The sequence below is a fragment of the Camelus ferus genome, chromosome 3 (genome assembly GCF_009834535.1).
Source record: "Camelus ferus isolate YT-003-E chromosome 3, BCGSAC_Cfer_1.0, whole genome shotgun sequence".
Taxonomy (NCBI): Eukaryota; Metazoa; Chordata; class Mammalia; order Artiodactyla; family Camelidae; genus Camelus; species Camelus ferus.
In genome coordinates this window covers 5340438-5364502 of record NC_045698.1, presented here as the reverse complement: position 1 = coordinate 5364502, position 24065 = coordinate 5340438, and the positions used below count along the sequence as shown (strand labels likewise).

General features: G+C 42.5%; 1 protein-coding gene across 3 annotated transcripts in view; it reads right to left on the bottom strand.

Annotated features, from left to right (window-relative positions):
• The window catches only part of ADCY2 (adenylate cyclase 2), a 379164-nt gene that overhangs the window by 84360 nt on the left and 270739 nt on the right, over nt 1–24065 (bottom strand). For all 3 annotated transcript variants that reach the window (XM_032469849.1, XM_032469844.1, XM_032469848.1), the window contains 4 exons: nt 22871–22914; nt 19353–19433; nt 11433–11502; nt 8368–8465 (listed from right to left, as the gene is read on the bottom strand). In XM_032469849.1, the coding sequence (XP_032325740.1) occupies nt 8368–8465; nt 11433–11502; nt 19353–19433; nt 22871–22914 (293 nt within the window). The remainder of the gene's footprint in view (nt 1–8367; nt 8466–11432; nt 11503–19352; nt 19434–22870; nt 22915–24065) is intronic.

The window sequence follows — 24065 nt, the reverse complement described above, 5'->3', positions numbered from 1 at the left end:
ATAAGGGGAAAAAACCCCACATGGTCATCTCAAAAGCTCAATAGGAAAAAGTCCAACCCCCTTTCATTATAAAAACCTTCAGCAGATGATTAAAAGGGATTTCCTTTATCCTGATAAAGGGCATCTATGAAAAACCGACAGGTAACATCACACTTAATGATGACAGACTGGATGCTTTCCTCCTAAGAGCATGAACAAGAATACTCGTGTGCTGTGGCAACTTCTATTGAATGTTACACTGCAGGTTCCAGCCAGGGAAAATGAAATAAAAGGCATTAAATGGGACAGGAAGAAGTAAATTGGTCTCTTCAAGTAGATAGTATGATCTCATATGTAGAATATGATGTCATAACTTGAGATCCAGACCCAGAGTGGCTCACTCTCCCTGCTGGGTGCCACCAGGGGCTATCCAGTGCTCCAGTCCATGACACGTTGACACTCACGTCTGTTGGATGTAACTTTCACCCCAGGGAACAAGAACTACCACGAGGCGAAGTAATGGTTGGTCTAAAGCTCTTAATTATAACCATTTACCCTTCCCGTTCTGTCAAAAGCACGTTCAGGCTCATTAAGCACACCAAGTTGTTTGTGTAATACAATCAATTTTAATTAACATTCTGGTTGCAAAGCTGTTTTTTTTTTTTAACATATAGGCATAATTTGATTTATATACTCTGAAAAACAAACTTGACTCTCCCTTGTCAGGAGGCAAGAAAAATTACACTTTTTACTGGTAATTTCTGACTTTGGCACTTTAATCAAGTGTATTGTTACATTATATGGCAAAGGCTGATTTGAGACAAGGTGCTTTCTCCTCTCTCTTTTTCCAGCCAGTTTGTTGCTTACAAGTGGTCCCAATGGAGACGACGAAGCACATTTGCTGACAGAAAAATCCAGCAGAGATATGCATCCTCTCTCCAAAAGTCTAAAAGTTATATTAATTATAAACCATTTCTCTGGGTAAATAATGGTGTTTTTCTCTGGAGTTCTATTTAATGTGATGACTTTCATGTGCCACCTCCCTCTGTATCCTCAGCTTCCTCCCCCAGGAATGACACAGATCAATGCTCTGTTCACATCTGTTACACAGTGTTTAACAAGGACAATGAGAACTGAGGGATGAAAACTCTTCCTTATAGTCAGCAAGAAATAATACCCACCCCCCTTTTAAGTGACAAGTGATAGAACTTCAAAATGAAGGAGAATTTGGCAAAAGAAAAAAAGAATCAAAAGGTGAAAAGGCATTTAAATATCCATCACCAGGACAGATTACAGCAGCCTTTCCCTGACACTCAGACTTAGCAGCTTTGTGATGTTCTGGCCACTTGAAGGTCCTGTGATGTGGGAAAGGGAAAAAGGGTTCCATCCGGCAGAGCAAAGAGCTTCCATTTCATAGCAGCATAAGGACAGAAGACTTGAATTTTCAGGAGGTCCACAGTCTTCTCTTTCTACACTCACTCCTTAGGTGAGCTCATCTCCTCCCACAGGTATCCTAGCTGTGTGATGATTTTTCTGAATTACGGCCCCACCCCTCACTCCCCCATGAACCACGGGGTCACACATGTGCTTCTTGCCTCTGCGAAGCCCCATGGCCTGGATGTCTAATACGCACACACACGTCTGATGCCTGGAGCTGTGCCCCTCATTTCATGCCCCTCTCCAACCTGTTCCTTCCCCAGGATTCTCCCCCTCTGTAAATGACTGCCCAATTTTTCCAGTTGCTCAGGCCAAAATCAAAAGCCAAAATTAACAAAAAAAACCCCACAGAACTTCTCTTTCTCATTCTTCATTTCCCATCCAGTAGCAAGACTTTTCTTACAGTTCTTAATAATGTATCCCAGAATTTGACCACGTTTTACACCTCCACTGCCACTCTAGTGCAAACCATCATCTTACACGGTCTTCCTATTTCCTCCCACCCTCTTCTGGAGCAGCAAGAGCAATACTTTGAAGCACCACTAGATCATGTCCTCAGCCGGGAGTAGTCCAGGGCTCCCCATCACGCTCAGCATCAAGTCCAAAGTTCCTCCAGTAGCTGTGAGGGCCAACACGCCCCACCTCCTGCAGGTTCCTATGCCCCCATCTCCACTGCCCTCCCTGAACTCACTCTGCTCCCACCACCACTCCTTCCTGGTCCTTGAACACACCTGTGGCTCCCATCATCTAGAATGTTCTTCTGCCAGATATCCACATCATTCCCATTTCAATTTACTCAGATTTCTGTTTCAATATCACTGAGTCAGTGATGTGTCTCCAACAGCCCTCATCTGAAATACCACCTCTCCTCAACTCTACAGTTCCCCACTGTTTTAATTTTTCTCAAAACTTATCACCACTAAATAACTGATATGAATTTGTTTATTACATCATTGTTGTGCCCCCAATAGAGTGTAAGTTAAATGAGAGAAAGGACTTTTGGGGGTTACTGCTGCTTTTCCAGCATCTCTAGCTATGCTTGGTATAGAAATACTACTACTCAATAAATAGATTTTGAGCGATTCCACAAATGATTGGCTGAATGCATGTATAAATTTCTCTTATTTATTTTTACTTCTATTGCAAATTCTCAGAATATACCTCTAGATGCAACATAAAAGTACACTGTCCTGTTTCATTGAGTAAAAATGTTCAGCTCCCTTTTGATTGCTGTTGTTCCTCAAATCTTACTACACCAGGGACGAGACCACTGTGCCAGGAAACTACAACAAAAATCACTTTTTATGCCTGGAGACAGTACTGGTTTTCATGAATTCCATTTTTTCCTGATATCAGAATTTTCAGAGAGGCACCCTGTCACACAGACTAAAGGCTACATATTCCAGCCTCCCTTGCAGCTAGGTTTGTGCATGTGACTAAGATCTCAGTTTTGAGTTATAAACCAAAGTGTCATGAGGCAGTTTCTGGAAGGCATCCTCAGAGATGGCAGGTATAAATGCTTTTGAACCTCTGCTTCTGGGTCTGTTCATTGATCCTGTTGCTCAGAATGTGGATGCTATCATTTTGAGAATGAGGGTGAGGACAAAAGTCTACAGAAAGTAGAGCTGTGTGCTGGAGGGACTGAGGAGCCCAAGGAATCTAAGGGACAGAGAATCACCCTACCTCTGTCTTTGATCATGGGGAAGGTGCTAAACTGCTAATGACCAGGCTACTAATTTTGAGGCTTTTTCTTACTTTCAGATGACCTGAATCCAAAGTTGAATATTGTTCATCTCAGTAAAAGCTACATGGTTCATTTATCTCAGACAGTGAAAATTATCTTCTTTTTATTTGCTTCTCTTTTCTTTCTTCCTTCCTTCCTTCCTTCCTTCCTTCCTTCCTTCCTTCCTTCCTTTTGCTTTGCTCTAAGATTCACACTCACTGCATCAAAGTATGCAGGGAGTCATTTACTCTCATGGTACCCAAACTTTGGCCCCACCAATATGGCTGCCCACCAAAGCAAACTGCCTTCACGATAGTTATTCACTATCATTTGTGTATAGAAATCCAAGTCTGCTTTCAATGGACACGAACAATTTTACCATTAAACTTTCTCCTATTTTTTTTTCCTTTCTGAAGATGAAAACAAATTGAGTGACTCTTTTGAAATGAGTATTAAAGAATTAATAAGCATTGATTATTGACATGAGTAATTGAATGCATATTAAAGAATCTAAGTAGACGAAGTAGTTCTAAGATATTTAAGACTGTAATTTGCTAGTAATTTTCCTTAAGGAATAATTATTCTTAATTTTACTTGGGCTAATGAAACACATGATATTTAACTGAACTTTATTGGAAAAAAGTCATCTTTATTTTAGTAACTGTCATGCCTGATTTAACATAATCTACTTAGTTTGGCAGACAATATGAGGGAGACTACTAATAAAATGCAAAAAATTCATGCTTGATCATTTCTGGCCTTTGAAGGTTGCTTACATTTCTGATAAATTTATAGTACAACGCAGACAGAAGTGAAAAAAAATTCCAAAAAAAGAAGCCAACTAATAATTTAATTACATCTGTTCAAAATCTGAGACCAGATTCAAAAATTATGGGCCAAAAAGGGATGATGTAAGGCCCTCTTTCAGGGAGATACTTCCTCTTACTGGTCTTTTCAAGGTCACAAATTCCTCTATTACTAGTTATTCATTCACTTGTTCCTTTATTTATTCACTTCCTCACTCATTTAATCATTCCTCTCCTTTCTCCCCCCCCAAAAACACAAGGCAGTTTACCAAAAGGAGACCAAACCAAACCAAACCATAATTCAGTATATTTAAAAACAAGTGAGGGTGTATCAGAAAAAGTGGGAAGCACCGTTATCTCAATGAAAATGCTTCATAGAATACAACAAAATTATTATTTTTAAACAGATGCACTCATAGCAAGGAAGAGCACACACCAGACATACAGAGGGTATTCAGAGCAGGAAGCTGCGAGGCGTTGATGCTAAATGGCCCGGGGGACCAGGGGCTGATACAGGCCTTAGGGTGTGACGTGTAATGTCTACAAGGTAGGTGATGGTCACAGATATTTTAATCGAAAATTAGAACTGAGCTCTTGAATACAGTCAGAAGCCATTAAGCGCTGTCCAGCCAGGAAACAGGAAACATAAAAACTACGCCCAATAGTCGAGTAATTTTCAGGGAAGCCGACTGTACGTGTAGGGTCATAAGTGGAAAAAGAGTAACCTTGGAAAACTAAGACCCCCAACCCTGACCCATATTATGGGGCTAATGAAATTCACGTGACCTGTTTAGTAAAGGAATCTTGACCTAAGGATTTTAAAAATATATTGTGAGTTGCACTGGTGAACCACAGAGGTACCTGGCAGAGACACAGTGAAAACCACATCACAGTGATGCCTTAATGACTCAGAACATCGGAGGTTACCATGGACCAAGACCCTTGCTTTGATGAACTCACAGTAGAAGTGACAGATGACACCAAAGACACACATGCCCATGAAACAGACAACAGGCAGACTAAATAACAGGATTCACACATTTATGAACACAAATAACATAATAAAACAGGTCACACCTTCAGATAATATGTTTCAAATCTGAAAATAAAAGGGAAAAAATAAATTCACAGGTACAATATAGAATTACAGGAAAAATTCAAATAAAAGGCTTCTTAGATATGAAAAAGTGGGTGAGGAAGCCACCAGAAGGCAACACAAAGAAGTAAAGAGGTGGGAACTTTGAGGAAAAATGACAGGACCTGGAGCACAGAATGAACAGCACAATATACAATTATTAAGAGTTTCAGAAGGAAAGAACACAGAAAAGAGAGGAGAAGCAATACATAAGGTGATACAGGCAAAGAATCACTGAGAACTAAGCAAGGACATGAATCCTCAGATTGAAAAATAATCACACCTTGTCACTTAGGGAAATAAGGACAAATACGTATCTAGAAGCCACGTACTAAAAAATCCAGCCACACCCCTCCAACCCCCCCTCCAAAGCACACATAGAGAAAGACAGGTTGCCTGAAAAGGCATGTAATGGTGCTGACAGAAGACATTTCCTTAGCAACAACAGAAGTGAGATCCAGTGCAATAATAGCATTGCAATCCTAAGGGGAAATAAGAGTTAATCTAGAATTTTATACCCAAACTATTATTCAAGCGCCAATGCGACATAAAGCAGATAAAGATACTTCAATACAAACAAAAAATAGGAGCTATTACTACTCACAGATCATAAAGAAGAGAACTAATACATGACGGACATCAGCAAGAACAAACTTGATGAAATAACTTTTAAAAAGCACCGATGAGCCAATAGAATGGTAAAGAATGTGGGTAACTCTAAATAAATACTGACTATAATTACCATCTGGAATTACAATCCTAAGAAACAGTTACACAGAAGAGACATAAGGATTAACTTTAGGCTTTATTAAATTAAAAATATATGTTAAGATTTCAATGCCAATCATTGAAAGAAGAATATATAGGAGCCCCCCCATCTGCCGTATATAAAATATTCCCCATTATATATATCTGTATGTATTTCCTAACCAGTCAAGGAAAATTAAGAATAGAGAAAACTGGATCCGTCTTTCGGAGGTTAGGAGGATGGGGGACGCGGGTGTGGGGAAAACCAAAGAAAAGCAAAGTAAATGAAACATGAAATAAGAGAGTAGAAGTAGGTCCACACACAGCAATAAACGAATTAAAACACAAATGGAATAAAGTCATATTAATATACAAAAAGATATGAGATCTTTTTGAATAAATGAAAAATAAAAACGGATATTGTTTACAGGAAATACACTCAACCAATAATGGCCCCAAGAGCATGGAAATGCACATACAGTAAATACGACAGGATTATCGTTTGTGAAGCCTGGATTGTGTGCAAATGCACATTTATTACATTAAGCGCTGTACTTTTTCTGTATCTTTGAAATATTGCACAGCAAGAATATTTAAAAGGAAAAAAAGAAAAATTAGGACATTAGAATAAAAGAAAAGTGAAGGAAAAAGACTAATATAATATGATATACCACACTACGAGGCTGGTACAGAAGTGCAGGTCTTAGCGCTCTTAGAGGCGTCCACAGACCTTACTCTGAGCTTTCTAACTGCCAACACAAAGAGGAAGAAGGACCCAGCACCTATTTCACAGTGTTCATGCTCAAAGTCCAACTTGTTGTTCAAGAGAAACACAATAATTGGTAATGATGCCCGAGAAAATGAACTTCCACGGGTTCCCATAAGCAATGCAACAGAAAAGAGACAAGAAAATAAAAGCAAAGACAGAGATGACGTCAACTTGATTTTTTTTTTTAAAACACTGTCATTTCATGACAGGTTTTTCCTAGTCCCCAGAAGTCTTTCTGTCTTCTTTGGTCTGGTCGTTTATAATGCCCTAGTCATGGTCTCCCGTCCCAACAGCAGGAGAGAAACCCTATCTTCACCGTGACATAGAAAATATAAAAATACTCCTCCAATAGGAAGATGTAGAAAAAGGCAAGACCTTATCTACTTCAGAGTATCAACAAGGGCCTGCGTCCCTGGGTGACACCTGCTTCACCTACATCACTTTCTAAATGCCCCTCTCCTATTCAGTGAGCCTTGTCTGTGCAACAACAGCTGAACTTAAAAGCAGCTCAATTTGTTAACATTTTTGCTGATGGAAAACTGATAGGCTGACAGATTTCAGTCAAGGCTGTGTAGGTCGACAGGAAGAACTCATCTGGCGAACGTATTTCAATGCTAATTTATGGGGGAGGGAGGGGACGCCCAGTGGAACTTCTTCTAAAAGTGGGTGGAGAGCTTTGGAACCATACATGTATGAGGAACACTTTGATTTGTCATTAATCTACAAATACCTGGTGTTGGCTCAGTGCCCAGAACACTGTTTGGTGTTGTTTGGAGTACAGAGGGGAAGGCAGACCATTTCCTTCTAGTTTGCTCACATCTTCATAAGACCAACTGTAACCCAGCCTCAGCAACTCAAGTTGCCCACAAATGCGGGCGGTCCTGCTGAAGTTAAACGCAACCACACAAGGAATGCCAGCTAGACTGGAGACGGTCACTGCGGCCTTTGCAAAACACGCAATGATCAGGGGAAAGGAAACGTGTCTTAGAAGTTCCTTCTGATCCCCAACTGTTGGAAGAGGGACAAGAGTCTTCTTTTCCTTTAGACTGTACAATGAGAAAGAATCCGTTTCTTTAAAGGAACTCAGCTGACTTAAATCGCACTCACTAAGAAGGTACGAGGGAAAGACGACATAGGAATCAGAGTGATTCCTGGATTTTCCCAGTAGGTGGACAAATGTGAAGATGTGCAATCTGGTTACTCAGTTCTCCTGTCTGTTCCAGGTCTCTCTGGGGAGGGGCGAGCTGGACAGGGACTCGCAACCATCGGAGACGGCGGAGAGGGTGGACTTGAGGGAGGGGAACATGAGGTCAGGATGGGTGGGTGGGCAAGTGAGCCCACTGCAGGCTTTGTCCTTTCAATATACAACAGGGTTACTTGTTTACTAGAGGCAACATCTGGTGATGTTGCCCTTTCTGGGTAAAGTTGATTGGATTATGTTTCTTACACATAAGTATCAGCATAGTATGGAAATCAAAGTAAAATGGCTAAATTTATTTAAAAACATCCCAATAAAGTGAATCAACATGTCCACCTTGAAAATCCAGAATTACTGTAACTAAGTGTGACACGCGGGTAGTGGGGGGCGCTCAGCTTCGTGGATCCTGAATTAACCTGCCCCGCCCTGCGTCCCCTCCCTGCTCCCCCCTCCACCATGTTACATAAGCGCTCTGGTGGAAACTATCCATCCTCTCATACCCTTCAGTACGCCGGGGCCCCAGCAGAGAGGCACGCCCAGTGAGAACCGCAGAGGAGAGCCGTGCGCACTTACTTGGGTAACACCAGGATCTGCACGATGAAGATGCAGAAGAAGATGAGGCAGGCGCAGGTCACGTAATACTTGAACGCTGGCAGTGCCGTGGCTCGGTACTGACAGGAGGAAAGAAACCAGGAATGAGGGGCTTTCTAAGAGAAGGGCTGAAACGATCATCCGGCAGCCTGACCGTATCTAGTTCACGCATCACACTCGTCACTTGTAGATTGTGGCAAAACATGAGCTAAGGACAAGGGCTGCTCATCTCCAGCAGTGTGAGCTTCCTCCCTCCAAATGAGCGGTGAAGGAGGGACTCTGACGGCCATGAGTTTTATGAGTCCAACTGTTCAGAAACCCATTTAAAGGCACTCAGATCACTCCATCAAGGAGAGTGGGCACCTGGCCAGGAAGATGAGTGAGGGGACTGCAGGGACGTCACCTGCAGGTGTCCCGGTTCCCTTGTGGGTCTGAGGTCCCCGATTACTTGGGGAAAGCAAATCACTTCACGTAATAATATTTTACTTTTGAACACTATTGAGGAAATGCAATTTCCTCATTTGATTTAATCGTTTTAGTATTTTATTTTATTATAGTGAGTGAATTTACAAGACAGAAGACCAGCAGGCTCTGTTCTAGGTCTCCGATCGTTCTGTTTGCCTGTCTGGGGCTGGCTGCTGGACACCCTAGCTACTCATCCAGCATAATTGGCAGGTTCAAGCAACTTTCCATAACATCGAGGATCATAAATGGATCAATGTGGCTGCCTGGTTGGGACTGTCCCTGCTTGAGTTAGCAGGACAAGCTGGCCAGTGCTGCAATCATGATGTGATAGTGGTCTGTCACATATCACCTTTATGATGGTGATGGTGTGCTGGGTACTCTCCACGCTTCCATGGACTAACTCACTTAATCCTCACAACAACTGCCCAAGACAGGAACTATTATTGTCCCAAGTTTTGGATAAAGGAACTTTGGACCAGAATGACTGATTAACATTCAGAAATACACAGCACATGGCAAAACCAAGATCTTCACCCAGGTAGACTGGCTCCAAACCCAGGCTTCCAACCGTGAGTCTCTACTGCCTCTCAAAAGAGGGTTCTCTAAAAAAATGAATGGAAATAAAGTGTTTGTGGCAATGCTATAGAAACCTCCTGACAACGCTGACAGGTTGCATTAGCTACATCTGCAGTTTCCCAAGTGCTGGGAAGTTAGGTGTGTATTTCTTGGGTTTAGCCTCTGGGGTTTTGGTGTGGATGGCGGATCTCTGGTGGTCTGACTCCTCCCCTCTGTCTTGCTGTCTTTTACCCCTCCTGCCAGCCTGAAGAGCAGGCTGGGAATAGGAGGACAGAAAGTGAGCTTGAGTCTCAGTGCTGTCTAATGTCTGCCTCAGAGCCGGCCTCTGCAAATGCTCACATGGGGAACGTCAGCAAAAGCTTCCTGTTTGAATGATGATCACTTTCTGTTTACTAGAATATTTTTGGGTGAATTTTGTGACTTAATAGCCAGGATAATTTACATCCTGATGAAGAAGCTATATTAGCATAATTACTAAAATGTGATCATGTTTTATGCTTTCAATTATGCCCTTGTCTTCTGCGCTGTGTATAGAGACATGAGTTGGAATCTCTCCATGGTATTAATAAAGGAAAGGAGTGGTATTAATAAAAGAAAAAGATTTTTATCAGGAAGGAAATAATTTAACATTTAAACAATAAGTAGTCATTAATGTATAAGTTGTTCAAAGATAAAATAGCCATTAATAATAATAATAATAATAATAATAATAATAATAATAATAAAAATAATAAAAAATTATATAAAACAGCAATTTGGTAAACTTACTGCAGTCAAGGCTCTGACTTAGAAGCACACAACTGACCTTCTTGGCCACTAACTAATATAAAAGACAGTTCTGGTGTAACTGTAAGATCCAACCTTAACGAATTGTGGAAGGATTTTTGATATGTGGTATGTCCATTTCAATATCCATAAAACAATGAACTACATTTCCTCAACAGAGTTTTACTATCATTGCAGTGACTGCTGCCACTAATATGGTAGCTTTTGTTCAAATTAAGGCTGTAATTATATGGCTGGATGATGGACATCTTACCTCTAACCTGTTTCTTTTCTAGATCGACACAAAACAAAAGGCCAACCTGGAACAATTGTCCTTTCTGCTATAATTACTTAATTTATTTTAGCAAATCCATGTTAAGCTTGACATGTACAAAGTAAATGTCCACCTATTTACCTGTGCCTGAAATAGCTCTCACTTTGCGAGTCATAATGTGAAACTATTTAGATGCAACGAAACTTAAAAGTTTAGGGTTTCTAATTCTCCCAAACAGGGGATGAATGTAAATCTCATGCTTTTATCAAAAATTTAAAGTAATTTGTATAAAGACATTATAAACTTATCAGAAAGGATTTTGCCTCCCTTTAAAACCTTTTCCTTTTTTTTTTTTCATTTTTCAGCTTATTAGGTAGAATTATTATAGTTTGACTGCACATACACATTATATTGCATGTAAATACGTATATACAATATACTGCACATATTTTTTAGTTTACATATATGTACTGATCATTGCTTCTAAGAACAATTTAGAGCTTTAGCTTTTTACTTACATAGCTATCAAAGGAATAAAGCCAACCATAAAATAAGAATCAACAGAATGTGGTGATCCAGTCATAAAGGACAGACAAATGTGCTTACACATGTTCAAGAAATCGATCATCTGTCTTCCTTTTAAAACCTTTTCTAAGAAAACTTTCCACTGAGAAAGCAAAGTACTAACTCCTTCCCTTTGTTAACTCCATCGCCCCACGTATCACAGACAGCATTTACTACCAGGGGTGTTGAGAGTGGTGACAAGACAAAGACAGACATGTAGCAACAAGAAATGTGGGAAAACATATCTGCATGAAGCACCACAGGAAAAGCTGGGAAGAAACCTGACGCGGTTAGAAGCAGTTTAAATGTCATGAGTGAAAAAAACATGAATACAATTCCATGGTGGAATTTTTTAAAAGTAATATTTTGGCAAAATGATTGATTTTGAAGGAAAATAGCTTACTTCTTTCTCTAGTATTTTATTGTAGAAAAGTAACGAGATTCTCTGAATGTCTTCGGACTTGAGCCATTGCCTGGAAACAAAAAAGGACAGACACATCATAAAACCAAATCTCTAACCAAACATCTGGAACTATTTTTTAAAAATGACTTGTATTCTTCTTTCTTCATAATGCCAAATAACTGGATATGGAATCCAGGTTTGTTAACAGGATCTGCAAAGACATTTTTCTTATTCAGACACTGCCTTGTCCTCCTTTGAAAATTCTATATGACAAATCAACTGTCATACCCAACTGAAACTCAAGTTATTCAACTTGAATAATTAGGGAGATAAGTCACCAAAAGGACTTAACTGTGTCAATAAATTTACTACCGGATGTTTTACTGAAACCACACAGCAGTTTCATCCCCTAACGGATTTGGTTCACAGAGAAGCAGTATGTTTCTTAGCTTACGGTGAGCAACACACCCCAGAGCATCAAAAACATTCAGGGTGGCTTCACGCTCTAGGCAGGAAGATTTTACTCCTTTCACACTTACTAAAGGTACTTTCATTGTCATGGTTTTCATTTCTATAAAGTAAAAAAAAAACAACTGTGCTTGAATCGTTTTCGAAAACTGGGTAAAAATTCTAACATGAGAAGCAATCAGTTCAGACCACTAACATAGTACGTTGCTGCAGGCACACAAACACATGCATCCCCCTCAGATGTTGAAAAATAAAAATTATATGAAAGTAAGCATTCTTACATGTTGACTGACTTTCAGAAATCTATTTCAAGAAAGCAGTTGAGCTAGAGAAAGACCTTGGAGACGAAACCCTTCACTAGAACGTTGCGCACACTCACAAGTTAAACAGCCACACCGGGCGTGTGATCGTGCCAGCTGGGCTCGCGGTGGCTGACACAGTCACACATTTTGCAAAAAAATAAACACAGCATTTTATGGAATAAAGCTTAGTGAAACAGACAGATACACATTCTCGTAATCATGAGTACAGAAATGTAAGAAAAAACTGTAATCTACACACCAAGAAAAGTATCTGCAAATAAACGTTGACGAAATAAATAACCAGCTGGGTTAAGTCATTACACTGAGGAATTTTTATTTCTACTTTCTGATGTTTTAAAAATAAAGACTTTTAAGGTAAAAAAAATAATAACCTGAATTACATATGTATATGCATGTAGTATATATGCATAGATACCTGCATATATATGTAACTATACATCTATATCTAGACATATATCTATATATAGATAGAAAAGGTATATATATATAATTTCTAGACAGAAAATTATGTTTTATGTATATAAAATGTTGTACGTATGCAAACAATGATCAATTCCCACGAATTCTCAAATATGGTATTTTTCCAATCCACTGGCCATATTTCTGTGGATTCTGACTACCTGCGATGTATTTGGGAGATAAAGGTAAATAGGGAACACCTTTGAGGATCCAGGAATAAAGGCCAGGTGAGCTGTCACACATCACCCTGTGATCAACAGGAACAGTCACCTCCCGATTGCAGATTCGGGTCTGAACGTGCACTGACGCTTCACACTAGGATTACCAAGTTAACCCAGGAGGCCAGCGCGTTTGAGGAGGAACATCTCCAGGTCCACCCGGACAGCCACGGGCCCTGGGCCTCTGGGCAGATCCACAGACTCTCACGCGCGTGAGCTTAAATAATCCAGGAGACGAAGCTACAGTCAGTGCAATTTCAACTGAGGCACAGAAGCCAGGAATGGATTCTAGAATGATTGGCATTCAAAGTGAGATCTATAAAAATACTTCTTGATTCAAGGTTACAAGCTTTAGGTATCAGTGAAGTAAACTTTTTTGGGGGTGTTTCTTATGACTGCACCAGGTGCAGAAATATGGGACTAGTTGGAAGAATCAAAGGAGCAGAAAATGAAATGCAAGGTACATGTTCACGATTCTCATTTTAAGAACTGCATACTTGTTCTGGATATCAAACTATGAATATTGTATGCTGGTAATTTATTAAAAACAGTTTTCTTCTTTATTGAGAATGAGAAGTCTAATCCAAAAATGCTCCTGGATAATATAAACTTGGAAATAAAATATGGGTGTAATTTATGAAGTGGAAATAAAACCAGCTCCACACTAGTTAGCAGGGCCCCCATATTTCCAGTCTAGGTTGTGGTTACCTGTCTGTGACCCGCACATGGACAGGAGGTGCTCAAGACCAGGCCTGACCTTCCTGGTGTCCCTGGCACCGAGCACAGGTGCTAAGGCTTGATCCCTCGGGGAAATGACTGAATTTCAGTTGTTGGTTTTAGGTATTAGCCAGTAAGAATCTTTGTTGCAAACAGTCACGCTACACAACTAATTAGCCATAAGGCCGTGCCGTTTTTGCCACAATAGATGAAATCAATGGTTGATTCAGTTTTGGATTCATTACACTAGAAAATGATAACATACCAATTTTTGCAAATTTTTCATCTCTCCATCTGTCAAAAACCAAAAATGTACCAAGCTGTGGCACATGTATAAAAGGCGGCTAGTCATCCACAACCGTCTTCAAGACCATTCACCACCGGTTCTTTGTCTGATTCAGATACAACACCTTGTTCTCTTGCCATGTTCTCTACCAGATCCATCGTGCAGTGTTAGAAGCTGGAGGTAACAGAAGAATCAACTCCCATCACTCCTCCAGAGGGGATGGCCGCGTGATTCCTCATGGGTATAAATTTCTCGAAAGTGGTGAAAATTTTTTTTGCCATTTGACAGCAAAGGACATGATGTGGACAAAGTTGTAGTATTTGGCACAGAATTTGGTTCAGATGACTTGGTGAACTGTGGGGACTGGGCGTGACAGGACACGTCAGTATAGCTGAGCTGCGCATCACCAGGTATTTACGTTAACACACATTGGTAAGAAACAGCAGTGTCCCTCCACTGTTCGTTCTACTCGCAGGGAGATCAGAAGAGACGTGGAGCAGAAGTTGTTTATATCCTAAAGAACCCATGTTCTACATTAGGTCCCGAATCCTTGGCGATGGACCTCGAGAAAGAGAGCATCACTGCTTTCTCTGAGATTCCCTCAAATACAGCCATGACCCTGTATCTACACACATTTCAAGGGCACCCAAATATCTTTGGTATTTTTATTTTTCACAATCAGATCTTTAAAAATTTTGTTATTAATGTGTCATGATGTCCATTTTAATGCCTCTTTCTTCATTTTATTTTCTTGCTCCTTTATGGTAAGACTGTCTTATACCGGTTAGTCCTGAAGCAAAACCCCTTGCAGCAAAGATATTTAAGGAGAGAACACGGGACACACAGCTGTGGCCTTTGCCTGCCTCTTCCCACAGCAGGTGGAGTGTGGCCTGTGGCTTCTTCCTTGGAGCGATGACTGATGGGCCTAATTCTTCCTCCCTCGTCCTCAGAGTGAAGGAGAATAGACCCTGCAGACCTCGCGGTGTCTGTGGTCCTCTTACCGATTTGTAAGAAACTCAGAGATGTCTCCTGTGACTTGGGTATCTGGAACAGGAAAGGTCTGGGTGGGCTGTTAAGATCAAATATTCTGGGGAACCGGAACCACAGAGAGAAGAGAGAATCTGTGTGTGTTTCATGCATGGTCTCCTGACATCGGTCCTGACCCATGTGGTCTCCGGCCTGGAGGAAGTCAGCCCCACCCCTGGGCTGTAAATAAGTTTCTTTATCAATTTACGTGCAGTTGTTTTGGGGCTAGGCCGAGGCCAATAAAGACAATTCTAAACAAGATCCTGACTTGAGGTGAGGAGCAGAGATATCCTGAAATGTAGGATGCAGGTTCCGGCAGCAGAGGGGAAGCTAAAGCAGGGAGAAGGCCACCTTCCTCTTGTTAATGACAGTGGAGTGTTTGTACTCCCCCCAGCTCACGCGTCGGAGGCCTAACCCTCCGTGTGGCTGTCTCTGGAGATGGGGCCTCTGAGGGCGTCAAGTTAAATCAAGTCCTAAGGGTGGGGCCCTGACCCAAGACAACAAGCGTCTTAGGAAAGAGGAGACACTGGGGAGCTTGCTCCCTCCCTTCCTCTGCGCGGCCCCCAGCAGAGGCCACACGAGCACATGGCATGGAGGCTGCCCTCTGCAAGTCAAGGCGAGTTTTCACCAGACACCACCGTCCAGGCACCTGATCTCTGACTTCTAGACTTCAGAGCTGTGAGAAGACCAGTTTTGTTGTTTAACCTGTCCAGCGGGTGGCACTTTGCAGGGCAGCCCCGGATGACTGACACTCCTCCCTACGCGGCGCTGCATCCCTAGGCCTGCCTGGCCCGGCTGTGCAGCGAGGCCCTGGGTGACCCTGGGGCATCGGGGAAGGGGGTCCCTGGGCCCAGAGCTGCCGTCAGTGATGCTGGACAGGAGGTCTCTCTGAGTGGAAGCTGGAGCCCTGTCGTCTGCCGGTCACCGAGTCGTGCACGGAGGTCCCTCCACTCACACGTAGCTCAGCTGGGATCACCCATCCTTCATCACCTCCGCAGCACCCTTCCTGCACCAAGGGGCCCGTGGTTCTCCCCTTTAGAACTTTTTACATTACCTCTTTCTTAACTGTTGTTTTTTTTTAAACAAATGTGGGAGAAACCAACATGGCAATCTCATTCTGAGTATTAACTATCCAGCACACACATCTGTAACGAGATGACTCTCCCAGGAGCGCCCAGCCCCCGGAGAGAAAAATGCTGTTGCGGAGAGAATGGCCCCAGCACCCTCCACCCACAAAGCTCCCCTCCCTGCCTGCTCTGCACCTCCGACAGAAGCTTCTGGAAATCCTCCTTGCAGATACATGGTACGTGCTTTCTCCTGTCACCTCGCTGCCACCTAAAAGCTGGCGCTTGCCATCTGCCTCTGCAAGGATGAGGTCACGAGCCACTGTGGTCGCTGACCCACAGCACACCCCGCGAGGTGCTCAGGGCGGAGGTCAGGAAGGAGGCGCTCTGTGCTCTGGGAAAACTGGCTGAACAGAGAGCTAGATACTATCAGGAGGAGACTTTATTTGCCCCATTTCTTGCATCTTCTCCTATCTAGAAAGGCACTAACACCACTAACGGTGACATTCACTCCCAGTGGCCTGCAGCAACACTCATCTCCTTTCACAGAAATCATGTATATACTGAGCTCGCCCCCTGCCTCTTCAGGCAGTTCCTCAGAGCTCTCTGAGAGCCTGTCTCCCTGGCTGCAGTCCTCATTCTGCCCCCAGTAAAACTCAGTTCACAGCTCTCCTGTGAATTTGTTTTCAGTCAACACCACATACCCAGGCTAAGTCAAAACCTCTGCCCTGAGCTCCGTCCTTCCCGGGCACGGCCAGCTCTGGTTTGGCTCTGCAGGATTCACCGTTGGGCCTCCCTGTCTCCATGAATCCTCGACACACCACTAGAACGTATCCAATCCCACAGCCATTGCTCGCAGCCCTTCGCTGGGGCCTAGCCCCACCACTGCAAGTTGCCTCTCAGGAAATCTGACCTTCCACTCAAGCCTCTTTACCCTGAAGGCCTCCTGCAGGGTGCCGGGGTCCTGACGGTGCTGAGAACTAAGTCCACCTCTGACCCCGCGCCCTGCTACCGCATCGTGAAGCTTTCCTTCTCCTTCTCTTAGTTTCCTCCAAGATTTAGCTCAGGCGTCAAGTGTCACTTCCTCCAGAAAACTCGAGATGCTTCTGTCCAACACAACATGTCTTTTGTCTCTGCTGCCCTTCTCCACTTCACATGTCGAGACCACAGGGCGTCTGTGCAGTGATTTCTCCTCCCCTCCTGCAGGGCTTTGAGGGGTGACCCTGTGCCCTGGGTCTTGGTAAGTCTGACGCCAGCAAACCTGCTCAGTCTTTCACAAATGCTTGCTAAATGAGTAAATGAATGAACACAGGACTATTTGCGTATAAATCACTGTTTTGTGTCAACAGCAGAAAACAACCGAATGGCACATCAATCCTGGAGTCCCTGTTAAACCCTCAAGTGGAAAATCAGATAAGGTCAGAACATCTTCTCAAAGAACAAGAGGAGTTAATGAGCAGGGCACAACAGAATGGGAGGGAAGCTAATTAAAAAATACACGCGTAACAGCTTCCATTTAAAAAAGTGTCTCTTTTGATTTTTGAGTACAGCATGACACTTCCCCTATTTGATTTCGGAAACGTGTTGGGAAAATTACAACACAAGCCGTTACGCTGACGTTAAACATTACCCTCACACAGAAAGGCGGTAACCAAGCATTCTGTGCACGCTAAATGCCACAGCGCAACAGACGACGCACAAACCGCCTTCATGGAAATCAAGCGAAGCCAACAACCGCGCTTCCTAAGACCCCTTTAGCAGGAAGGCTCTAGAGGGTGGGCACGGAAGTGGCTTCAGAAAGCAGGAGGCCTGCCTGAAGACCTGCTGAGGCTGATCTTGCACATTCTTTGTTTTTTTTTTTAATGAGTACTGTTATGATTGTGATTGGCTAAACTTTGTCAAGGAACAAGATTGCTTCTTTCTTCTGATGTAATTTCTTCCAGGTGGGTCACAAAGCGTCTCCTCCGGTTGAGTGAACCTACATTATACGACATCAGACCCACTTGGGTTTCCGCTGCCAGTACATTCGGGGGAATCAATGGTTCTCAGTTTGTGAGGGGCTGAGGCTTCAAGTGGGACGGAGCTGAGACCGTCTTTCACACTGGTCGGGGTACCAGGGGACACAGAGCATCTGTCTGGGCGCTGCTGGCCTGCCCTGCGCGCTGGACGGCACTGGGAGGCTTTGTCCCTCTGGAGCGTGCAAAGCGACCAGGCAGCTGCCCACCCAAGGTGCCGGCTTACCTGAACTGCGGCTCTGACCCGACAAGACACTTTATTGTGCATACGTGCGATTTCATACGTACACACACATACACTCTTGTGATGCTCACACAAGTCCTGCAAATATGCTGAAATGAACACTTATGAGGAACACTCTAGAAGAGGCACTCATTTTGGAGGCAGAGTTCTAGGTGAAAATCATTTACACTTTCCAAGAGTCAACTCTTACAGTAAAAATTAAATACGTTTCCATCAGCATGGAAACTTTTCCATAAAAGCTTTGCATTTGGATCTGCTAAGGGTTTCACGACAACGGAACTCAACAAACATTTATGGAGCGTGTGATGAGCACCAGGCACTACTGAGGCGCTGACCTCGGGTCCTCCCTGAATTCAGCAGGACGTGCGCGTCTAAGGAGAATCTGAAGGCTGGTGCATGTAATCATTCTGTCCGGGCCATGAAAGCCACCACCCTCTTTAAATCTTTTCTCCTGCATTCTTGGACCAGTAAATTTTTTTTAAAACATTTTATTTGTATTTTTGTGGGGGAGATAACTAGGTTTATTTATTTATTTTTTAATGGGGGTACTGGGGTTTGATCCTAGGACCTCGTGCATGCTAAGCACCACCCTCTACCACTGAGCTATACCCTCCCCCTCCTTATTCTTGGACCACTTAAAATGACAACAGCAATTCTTGGCTTCATAGACTGAAGGATATTTTGCCCTCCAAAGAATCAGTCTTCCTCCCACTGCCTCCATGAATTCAGCTTCTAACACTCTAGTGTCACACAATAATGTTTCTCTCATGTGGAATCTCTACAGAGCTTTAAAAAATACTTACTGAATATGTTACGTTTTCCCGTCTATGATTACATATCATGTTGTTTATCGGTAAGCTACTTGGGGAGGATCTATTAGGCAGGAATTAAAATTTTTTCAGAAGATGAAATACTGTTAACAAAAGCTATTATTAAGGATGACTGAGGCGAAATGAATGATCTGTCTCAGCGAACTTGGCTTTGTCATGATAAGTATTACCGAGTTTGTGGTGAAATTCTTTTGGAAAATATGTCATTATTTTCAAAGAATAGGGTTGAAATGAGAGATGGATGATAATTTAAGATTTAAAAGTACTCACTTTTGTGCATTAATTCCATCAATTGCTTGAATCATCCTTTCATTTAATTCCTCTTCAAATCTTTTCTTTTGTGACTTGGTTCTACATGAAGGAGGAAATATTATGGGTAAGAATATCACCACGAAACTAAACAGCAAGCTCGTTGCTCTGTGACGCCAAAAGCTTTTTCTGATTCTGTTCACTGAATTTTTTAAAAGAGGAAACAATAGTCCACGTGCAGCCTTGTCCCTGTTAACACAGAGCCACTGTGCACTGAGTAAAACGTTGCCTTACAACTCACTTAGAACAAAATTAAAAAGCAACACTGACAGACGTGTACTTAGTGTTTAAGATAAAAGAAACTTCCGTCCTAAGAAATGCATTAGCCCTAGAATCGTTGCCTTCATAAACTTTATTCAGGTGACAGAACACACTGGCTTTGGAACCTGTCTTGCAAAAACTTGGTTTGGTTGACGAAACAATCATTCCTGCTTCGTGTTTTCCTTGGTCAGTTTTCAAGAATGTGCAGAGGCTGCAGCCTTATTTGAGACACGTCAGAGCTTAAGTGTATGCATTTAAACGGTCCTCAGTTTTTGAAAGCGCTGTTCCCAGAAAACCCTACTGACAGGTGCAAACCACTCACTTGGCCTCGGAAGCGAATACTCTTCAGCCGTCATATGAAATGCTTTGTAAATAAACTGTGCCAAAACAACACTGGGTTCTCCAAGGGTAACTTGACAATTAGCAGGAGAATGATGTCAAGGAGAAAATCAAAATAATGCCTGTTTTTAAAAGCTGAACAACTACTGTAAAGAGTTTATGCACAGTCTGGCCCTTCCCAAACCGGCCCGAGCCCGCCCACGTCTGAGTCCAGGTGTGGACAAGCCCCCGGTCCGCCGGGGGTCAGCACGAGGCTTCTCCGTGCTGCGGGTGGTTAAACTGCTCACCAAATAGCCCTTCCACTCTGGAACAAAAATAATACTTTTCTGACCTTAGAACTGCCTCCCTATATAGATAAGAGTAGTATTAAATATGCAATGTCATATTTATCTGTAATTAAATCTTATGGATTATCATTAATGAGATGGATGGGTAATCCAGTTACATTACATCATTGTTTGTGGATTCCTACCTTCAGGTCCTGCCTTCTTGAAACAGGCCAAGGGCAGGTTTGGTTCAAAAACAGAATACTATTAAGTGGTCCACCTAGAGACACCAAGCCCACTGAATGAAGAGGTTTCAGCATGCCAAATTCCAAGCTAAATTTGGAAGCAAATTAATTTTGATCCCTCTCTTAGAAAAAGCAAGGAATCTTAGCAGTCCCCCAGTGGGGCTCATTCTCATCTGAGGAGCCACCTTCAGTAAACTGATGACTCTTCATTTTAATTTTATCAGCCCCTTGCCTGCACTTGAGATTCTCGACTTCCACTGGGTGGCTTTCTTTTTTGAAAAGTCTCACCAAGTCTAAGAAGAAACAGTGTAAGCGCCTTAAGGTCACAGGAAAAGGAAATCCTCCAGCCATATGCCCAGGGCTAACAGTGGCACCATCTCTGTGAGTCTGTTAGGATGAGCTAAGATGATGCCTGTGCGGTGCGGTAACTGTGGCACACGGAGTTCCTGATAAATGCACATTATTATGCATCCTTTGCATTCACTCGTTTTCTGGATAGCAGTTCTTAACACGTAGATAGTTTCCTTGTCTCCACAGGTTTGTGATCTCTCCTACAGAAATGACAGGATACCCTGGGGGCTGGTCACGCACCCACGAGGAGCTCTTAATTCACCCACCAGCGCCCTGTTTCTCTGGCTTCCAGTGTCTCAGCGTTTCCCACCTTCCTGCCCCTGGCCCCACTGTTGGCTTCCCCAGTACTCGCTGTCCCCAAGCCCTCTTTCCAATTCCTCTCCATTCTTTCTCCTGAAGAGGTCCTGCATTATCTCAGATGATGCTCCACTGCCCTGTGATGCCAACTCACTGCCAGGCTGGAGGCTCAGAGAGGTTTTTTGACCTCGGCCGTGTTACAAAGGCGGGATGTGCCGGGGAAGCCCAGGTGAGGCTGGCTCGGAAGTCGAGCTTTCTCCATGACGCCTGGGGCCACCACAGATCAGCCACCACAGAGGAAGGAGTCTATAGGGAGGAGGCTCTCCGTAGGGCAGGCAGGACAGGGGAGCCGCTAGGAACGCGGGCTTTGGAGTCACAGAGCCTGGGCACACCATGGCCTTGCCTCCCCAGACGCATGACTCTGGTCGTTCTTCTAAACTAGAACGTCAGTACCCACTTCCTAAAATGACAAGGACAACAGCATCTACATTGGAGTGACCCTGCAGGGATGGATTCAGATTTTCCATCTGCTGGTGTAGATAAAAATAAGAGCTTATGCTCACTCAGAAGACACTGCCACAGAACACCGCGCTGCACCAGGCACTTCCCCCAGTAACTGCAGGAAATAGATTCTTACAGCAAACCTGCAGCGAGGAGCAGACAGATCACAGGACACAGCGAATATAAAGAGAAAGGGTGTCCGTGACACTTCTGCGGGCAGTTGCTGGCAGGTGAGCTCGCATCTCACTGGCCTGAAGAGTCACGCCTCCTCAAGGCACGTGACGGGGTCCAAAATACTCCTTAAAGTGGCTTAAGTTCTCTCTAATAGGGCATTTGCCACGTAAAAAAATAACAATTCAAAAGGCCAAGGACCCAATTATCCCTATAACATAGGCCTATAATTTTATGTGTCAATGCTACATTTCAGATTTTACACAAAATACAAGTTAGAGCTCATTACAGCGAAAGTGAAATCGCACAGAGGGACGTGGACTCGCGTGCGCTGTCTGCGAGGACTTAGCAGGTAACGATCCAGCTAGTTATGTTCATCTTTTGCTTTGATGTAACGCATTTTCTACAGGAATAAACTCCCGTCTCTGTGGGGCAAGAAAGGCTGACTTAAGTTTTGGGCCTTTCATTCATTACCCTAACATCTTCAATAAGAAATACGTAAGTCCCAGACCAATGCTGAAGAAGAACCCTGAGCCTCAAAAGCTAGAGGAACACAGACGAGAGAAAGGACTGGTGCCCATGACCTCGTGGAAGACGACAGGCAGCAGGGCTCCCGGACACCGGCGGGAAGGCTTTTTACATTTCTGAACAGCGTGAGCTACATTTCTTTTCACTACAGAAATGTTGGACTGATCTGGGTTTTACCTGGAAGATTTGACACAAAAATGCCCTATGAAGTAACATACTCATTTTAAGAAAATTCAATTCTTGACTGACTACAGACTAACATTAAGAAGCAGCGTCTAAGGAAACAAAAGTTCTCAAGTGTTTACTAGGCAGCATTCTCCTTCCCCCTCTCAATGCTAATAAAACGACACCAATAATCCTATTTTTAGAGGCTGAAAGCAACTTAATAGGGCTTTTCACAAGTAGCTGCTCTTTTTTTCCAAAGTAGCCTTCAAAATGACTGTAATTGATAATTACTTTGAGAAATAAGTTAAAAAAATGAAGCATTTAAAAAATCAGAAAGTGGAACAATGTACCATACCTTAAAGTGCGGTTTTGAAAATTATGCTGACCCATTGGTACATCCTGTTAAAAAAAACAAAAAGGTTATGAGCTGCCAAAACCATACTTTAAGAATCTTGCAATGGTAGTGATGTATAACATACTTTTTTTTTTACCACAGAAAATATAATTTAGGTAACAAATAATTACCCATGTGGAGAAAAAGAACTTAATTATAAATGTGAAACAAGATTAAACGGTCAGTTTATATTTAGAATGTTGGAAGAATCAGGATTGTTGTCTGGACTTTTAAACTTTACATCCTGAACACAGATGAACTTATTTACAAAACAGAGACACACTCACAGACATAGAAAACAAACTTACCAGTGGGGAAACGGGGTGAGGAAGGATAAATCGGGAGTTCAGGATTGGGAGATACTAACGACTATATACAAAATAGACAGACAACAAGGTCCTACTCTATAGCACAGGGAACTGTATTCAATACCTTGTAACAGCCAATAATGAAAAAGAATATGAAAAGAAACATATATATATATATATATATATACACATGTATATATGTAAATGATTCACTATGCTGTACACCAGAATTTGACACAACACTGTACACTGACTAGACTTCAATAACAAAGGGGCTCTGCATTTTGATCAGGAATGTGAGAAACCTGACTTCCTCTCAATAATAAGTAACAGTGAAATTAAACAAAAAAAATAACATCCTGATATGTGCAGATATGATTTCAAACACTGCAGAAGACTGTTACAAGGACTGTCATGAAAGTTACTGTAGGCAACTTAAATCATGTGGAAATGTAGTTTTGGCATCAGACAAAAATTTTAAAAATGCTTTAAAACACAAACATAATCACAAAATCTGTAGTCAATTCTTATCACTGAACTGAGCTGTTTAGAAATGGTACCATGGGTTAAGTATGTGAAATCAAGAATCGTTGAACATATATATATATATATATATATATATATATATATATATATATATATATATATAAAAGAATCATTGATGAAAGGAAGATATCTACATAAGAGTCCTGAAAAGAACCAGTGAGAGGCAGACACTGAACCCACGGCCAAATGTGCAATAATAGACTTAAAAAAAACCAGGTTCACTTTCATACATTTGTGGTGGAAATTAAAAGTTGGAACAAAGCAGCTCTGAAGAAGCTTTTCTCTGTGGCTTTGATCTCCAA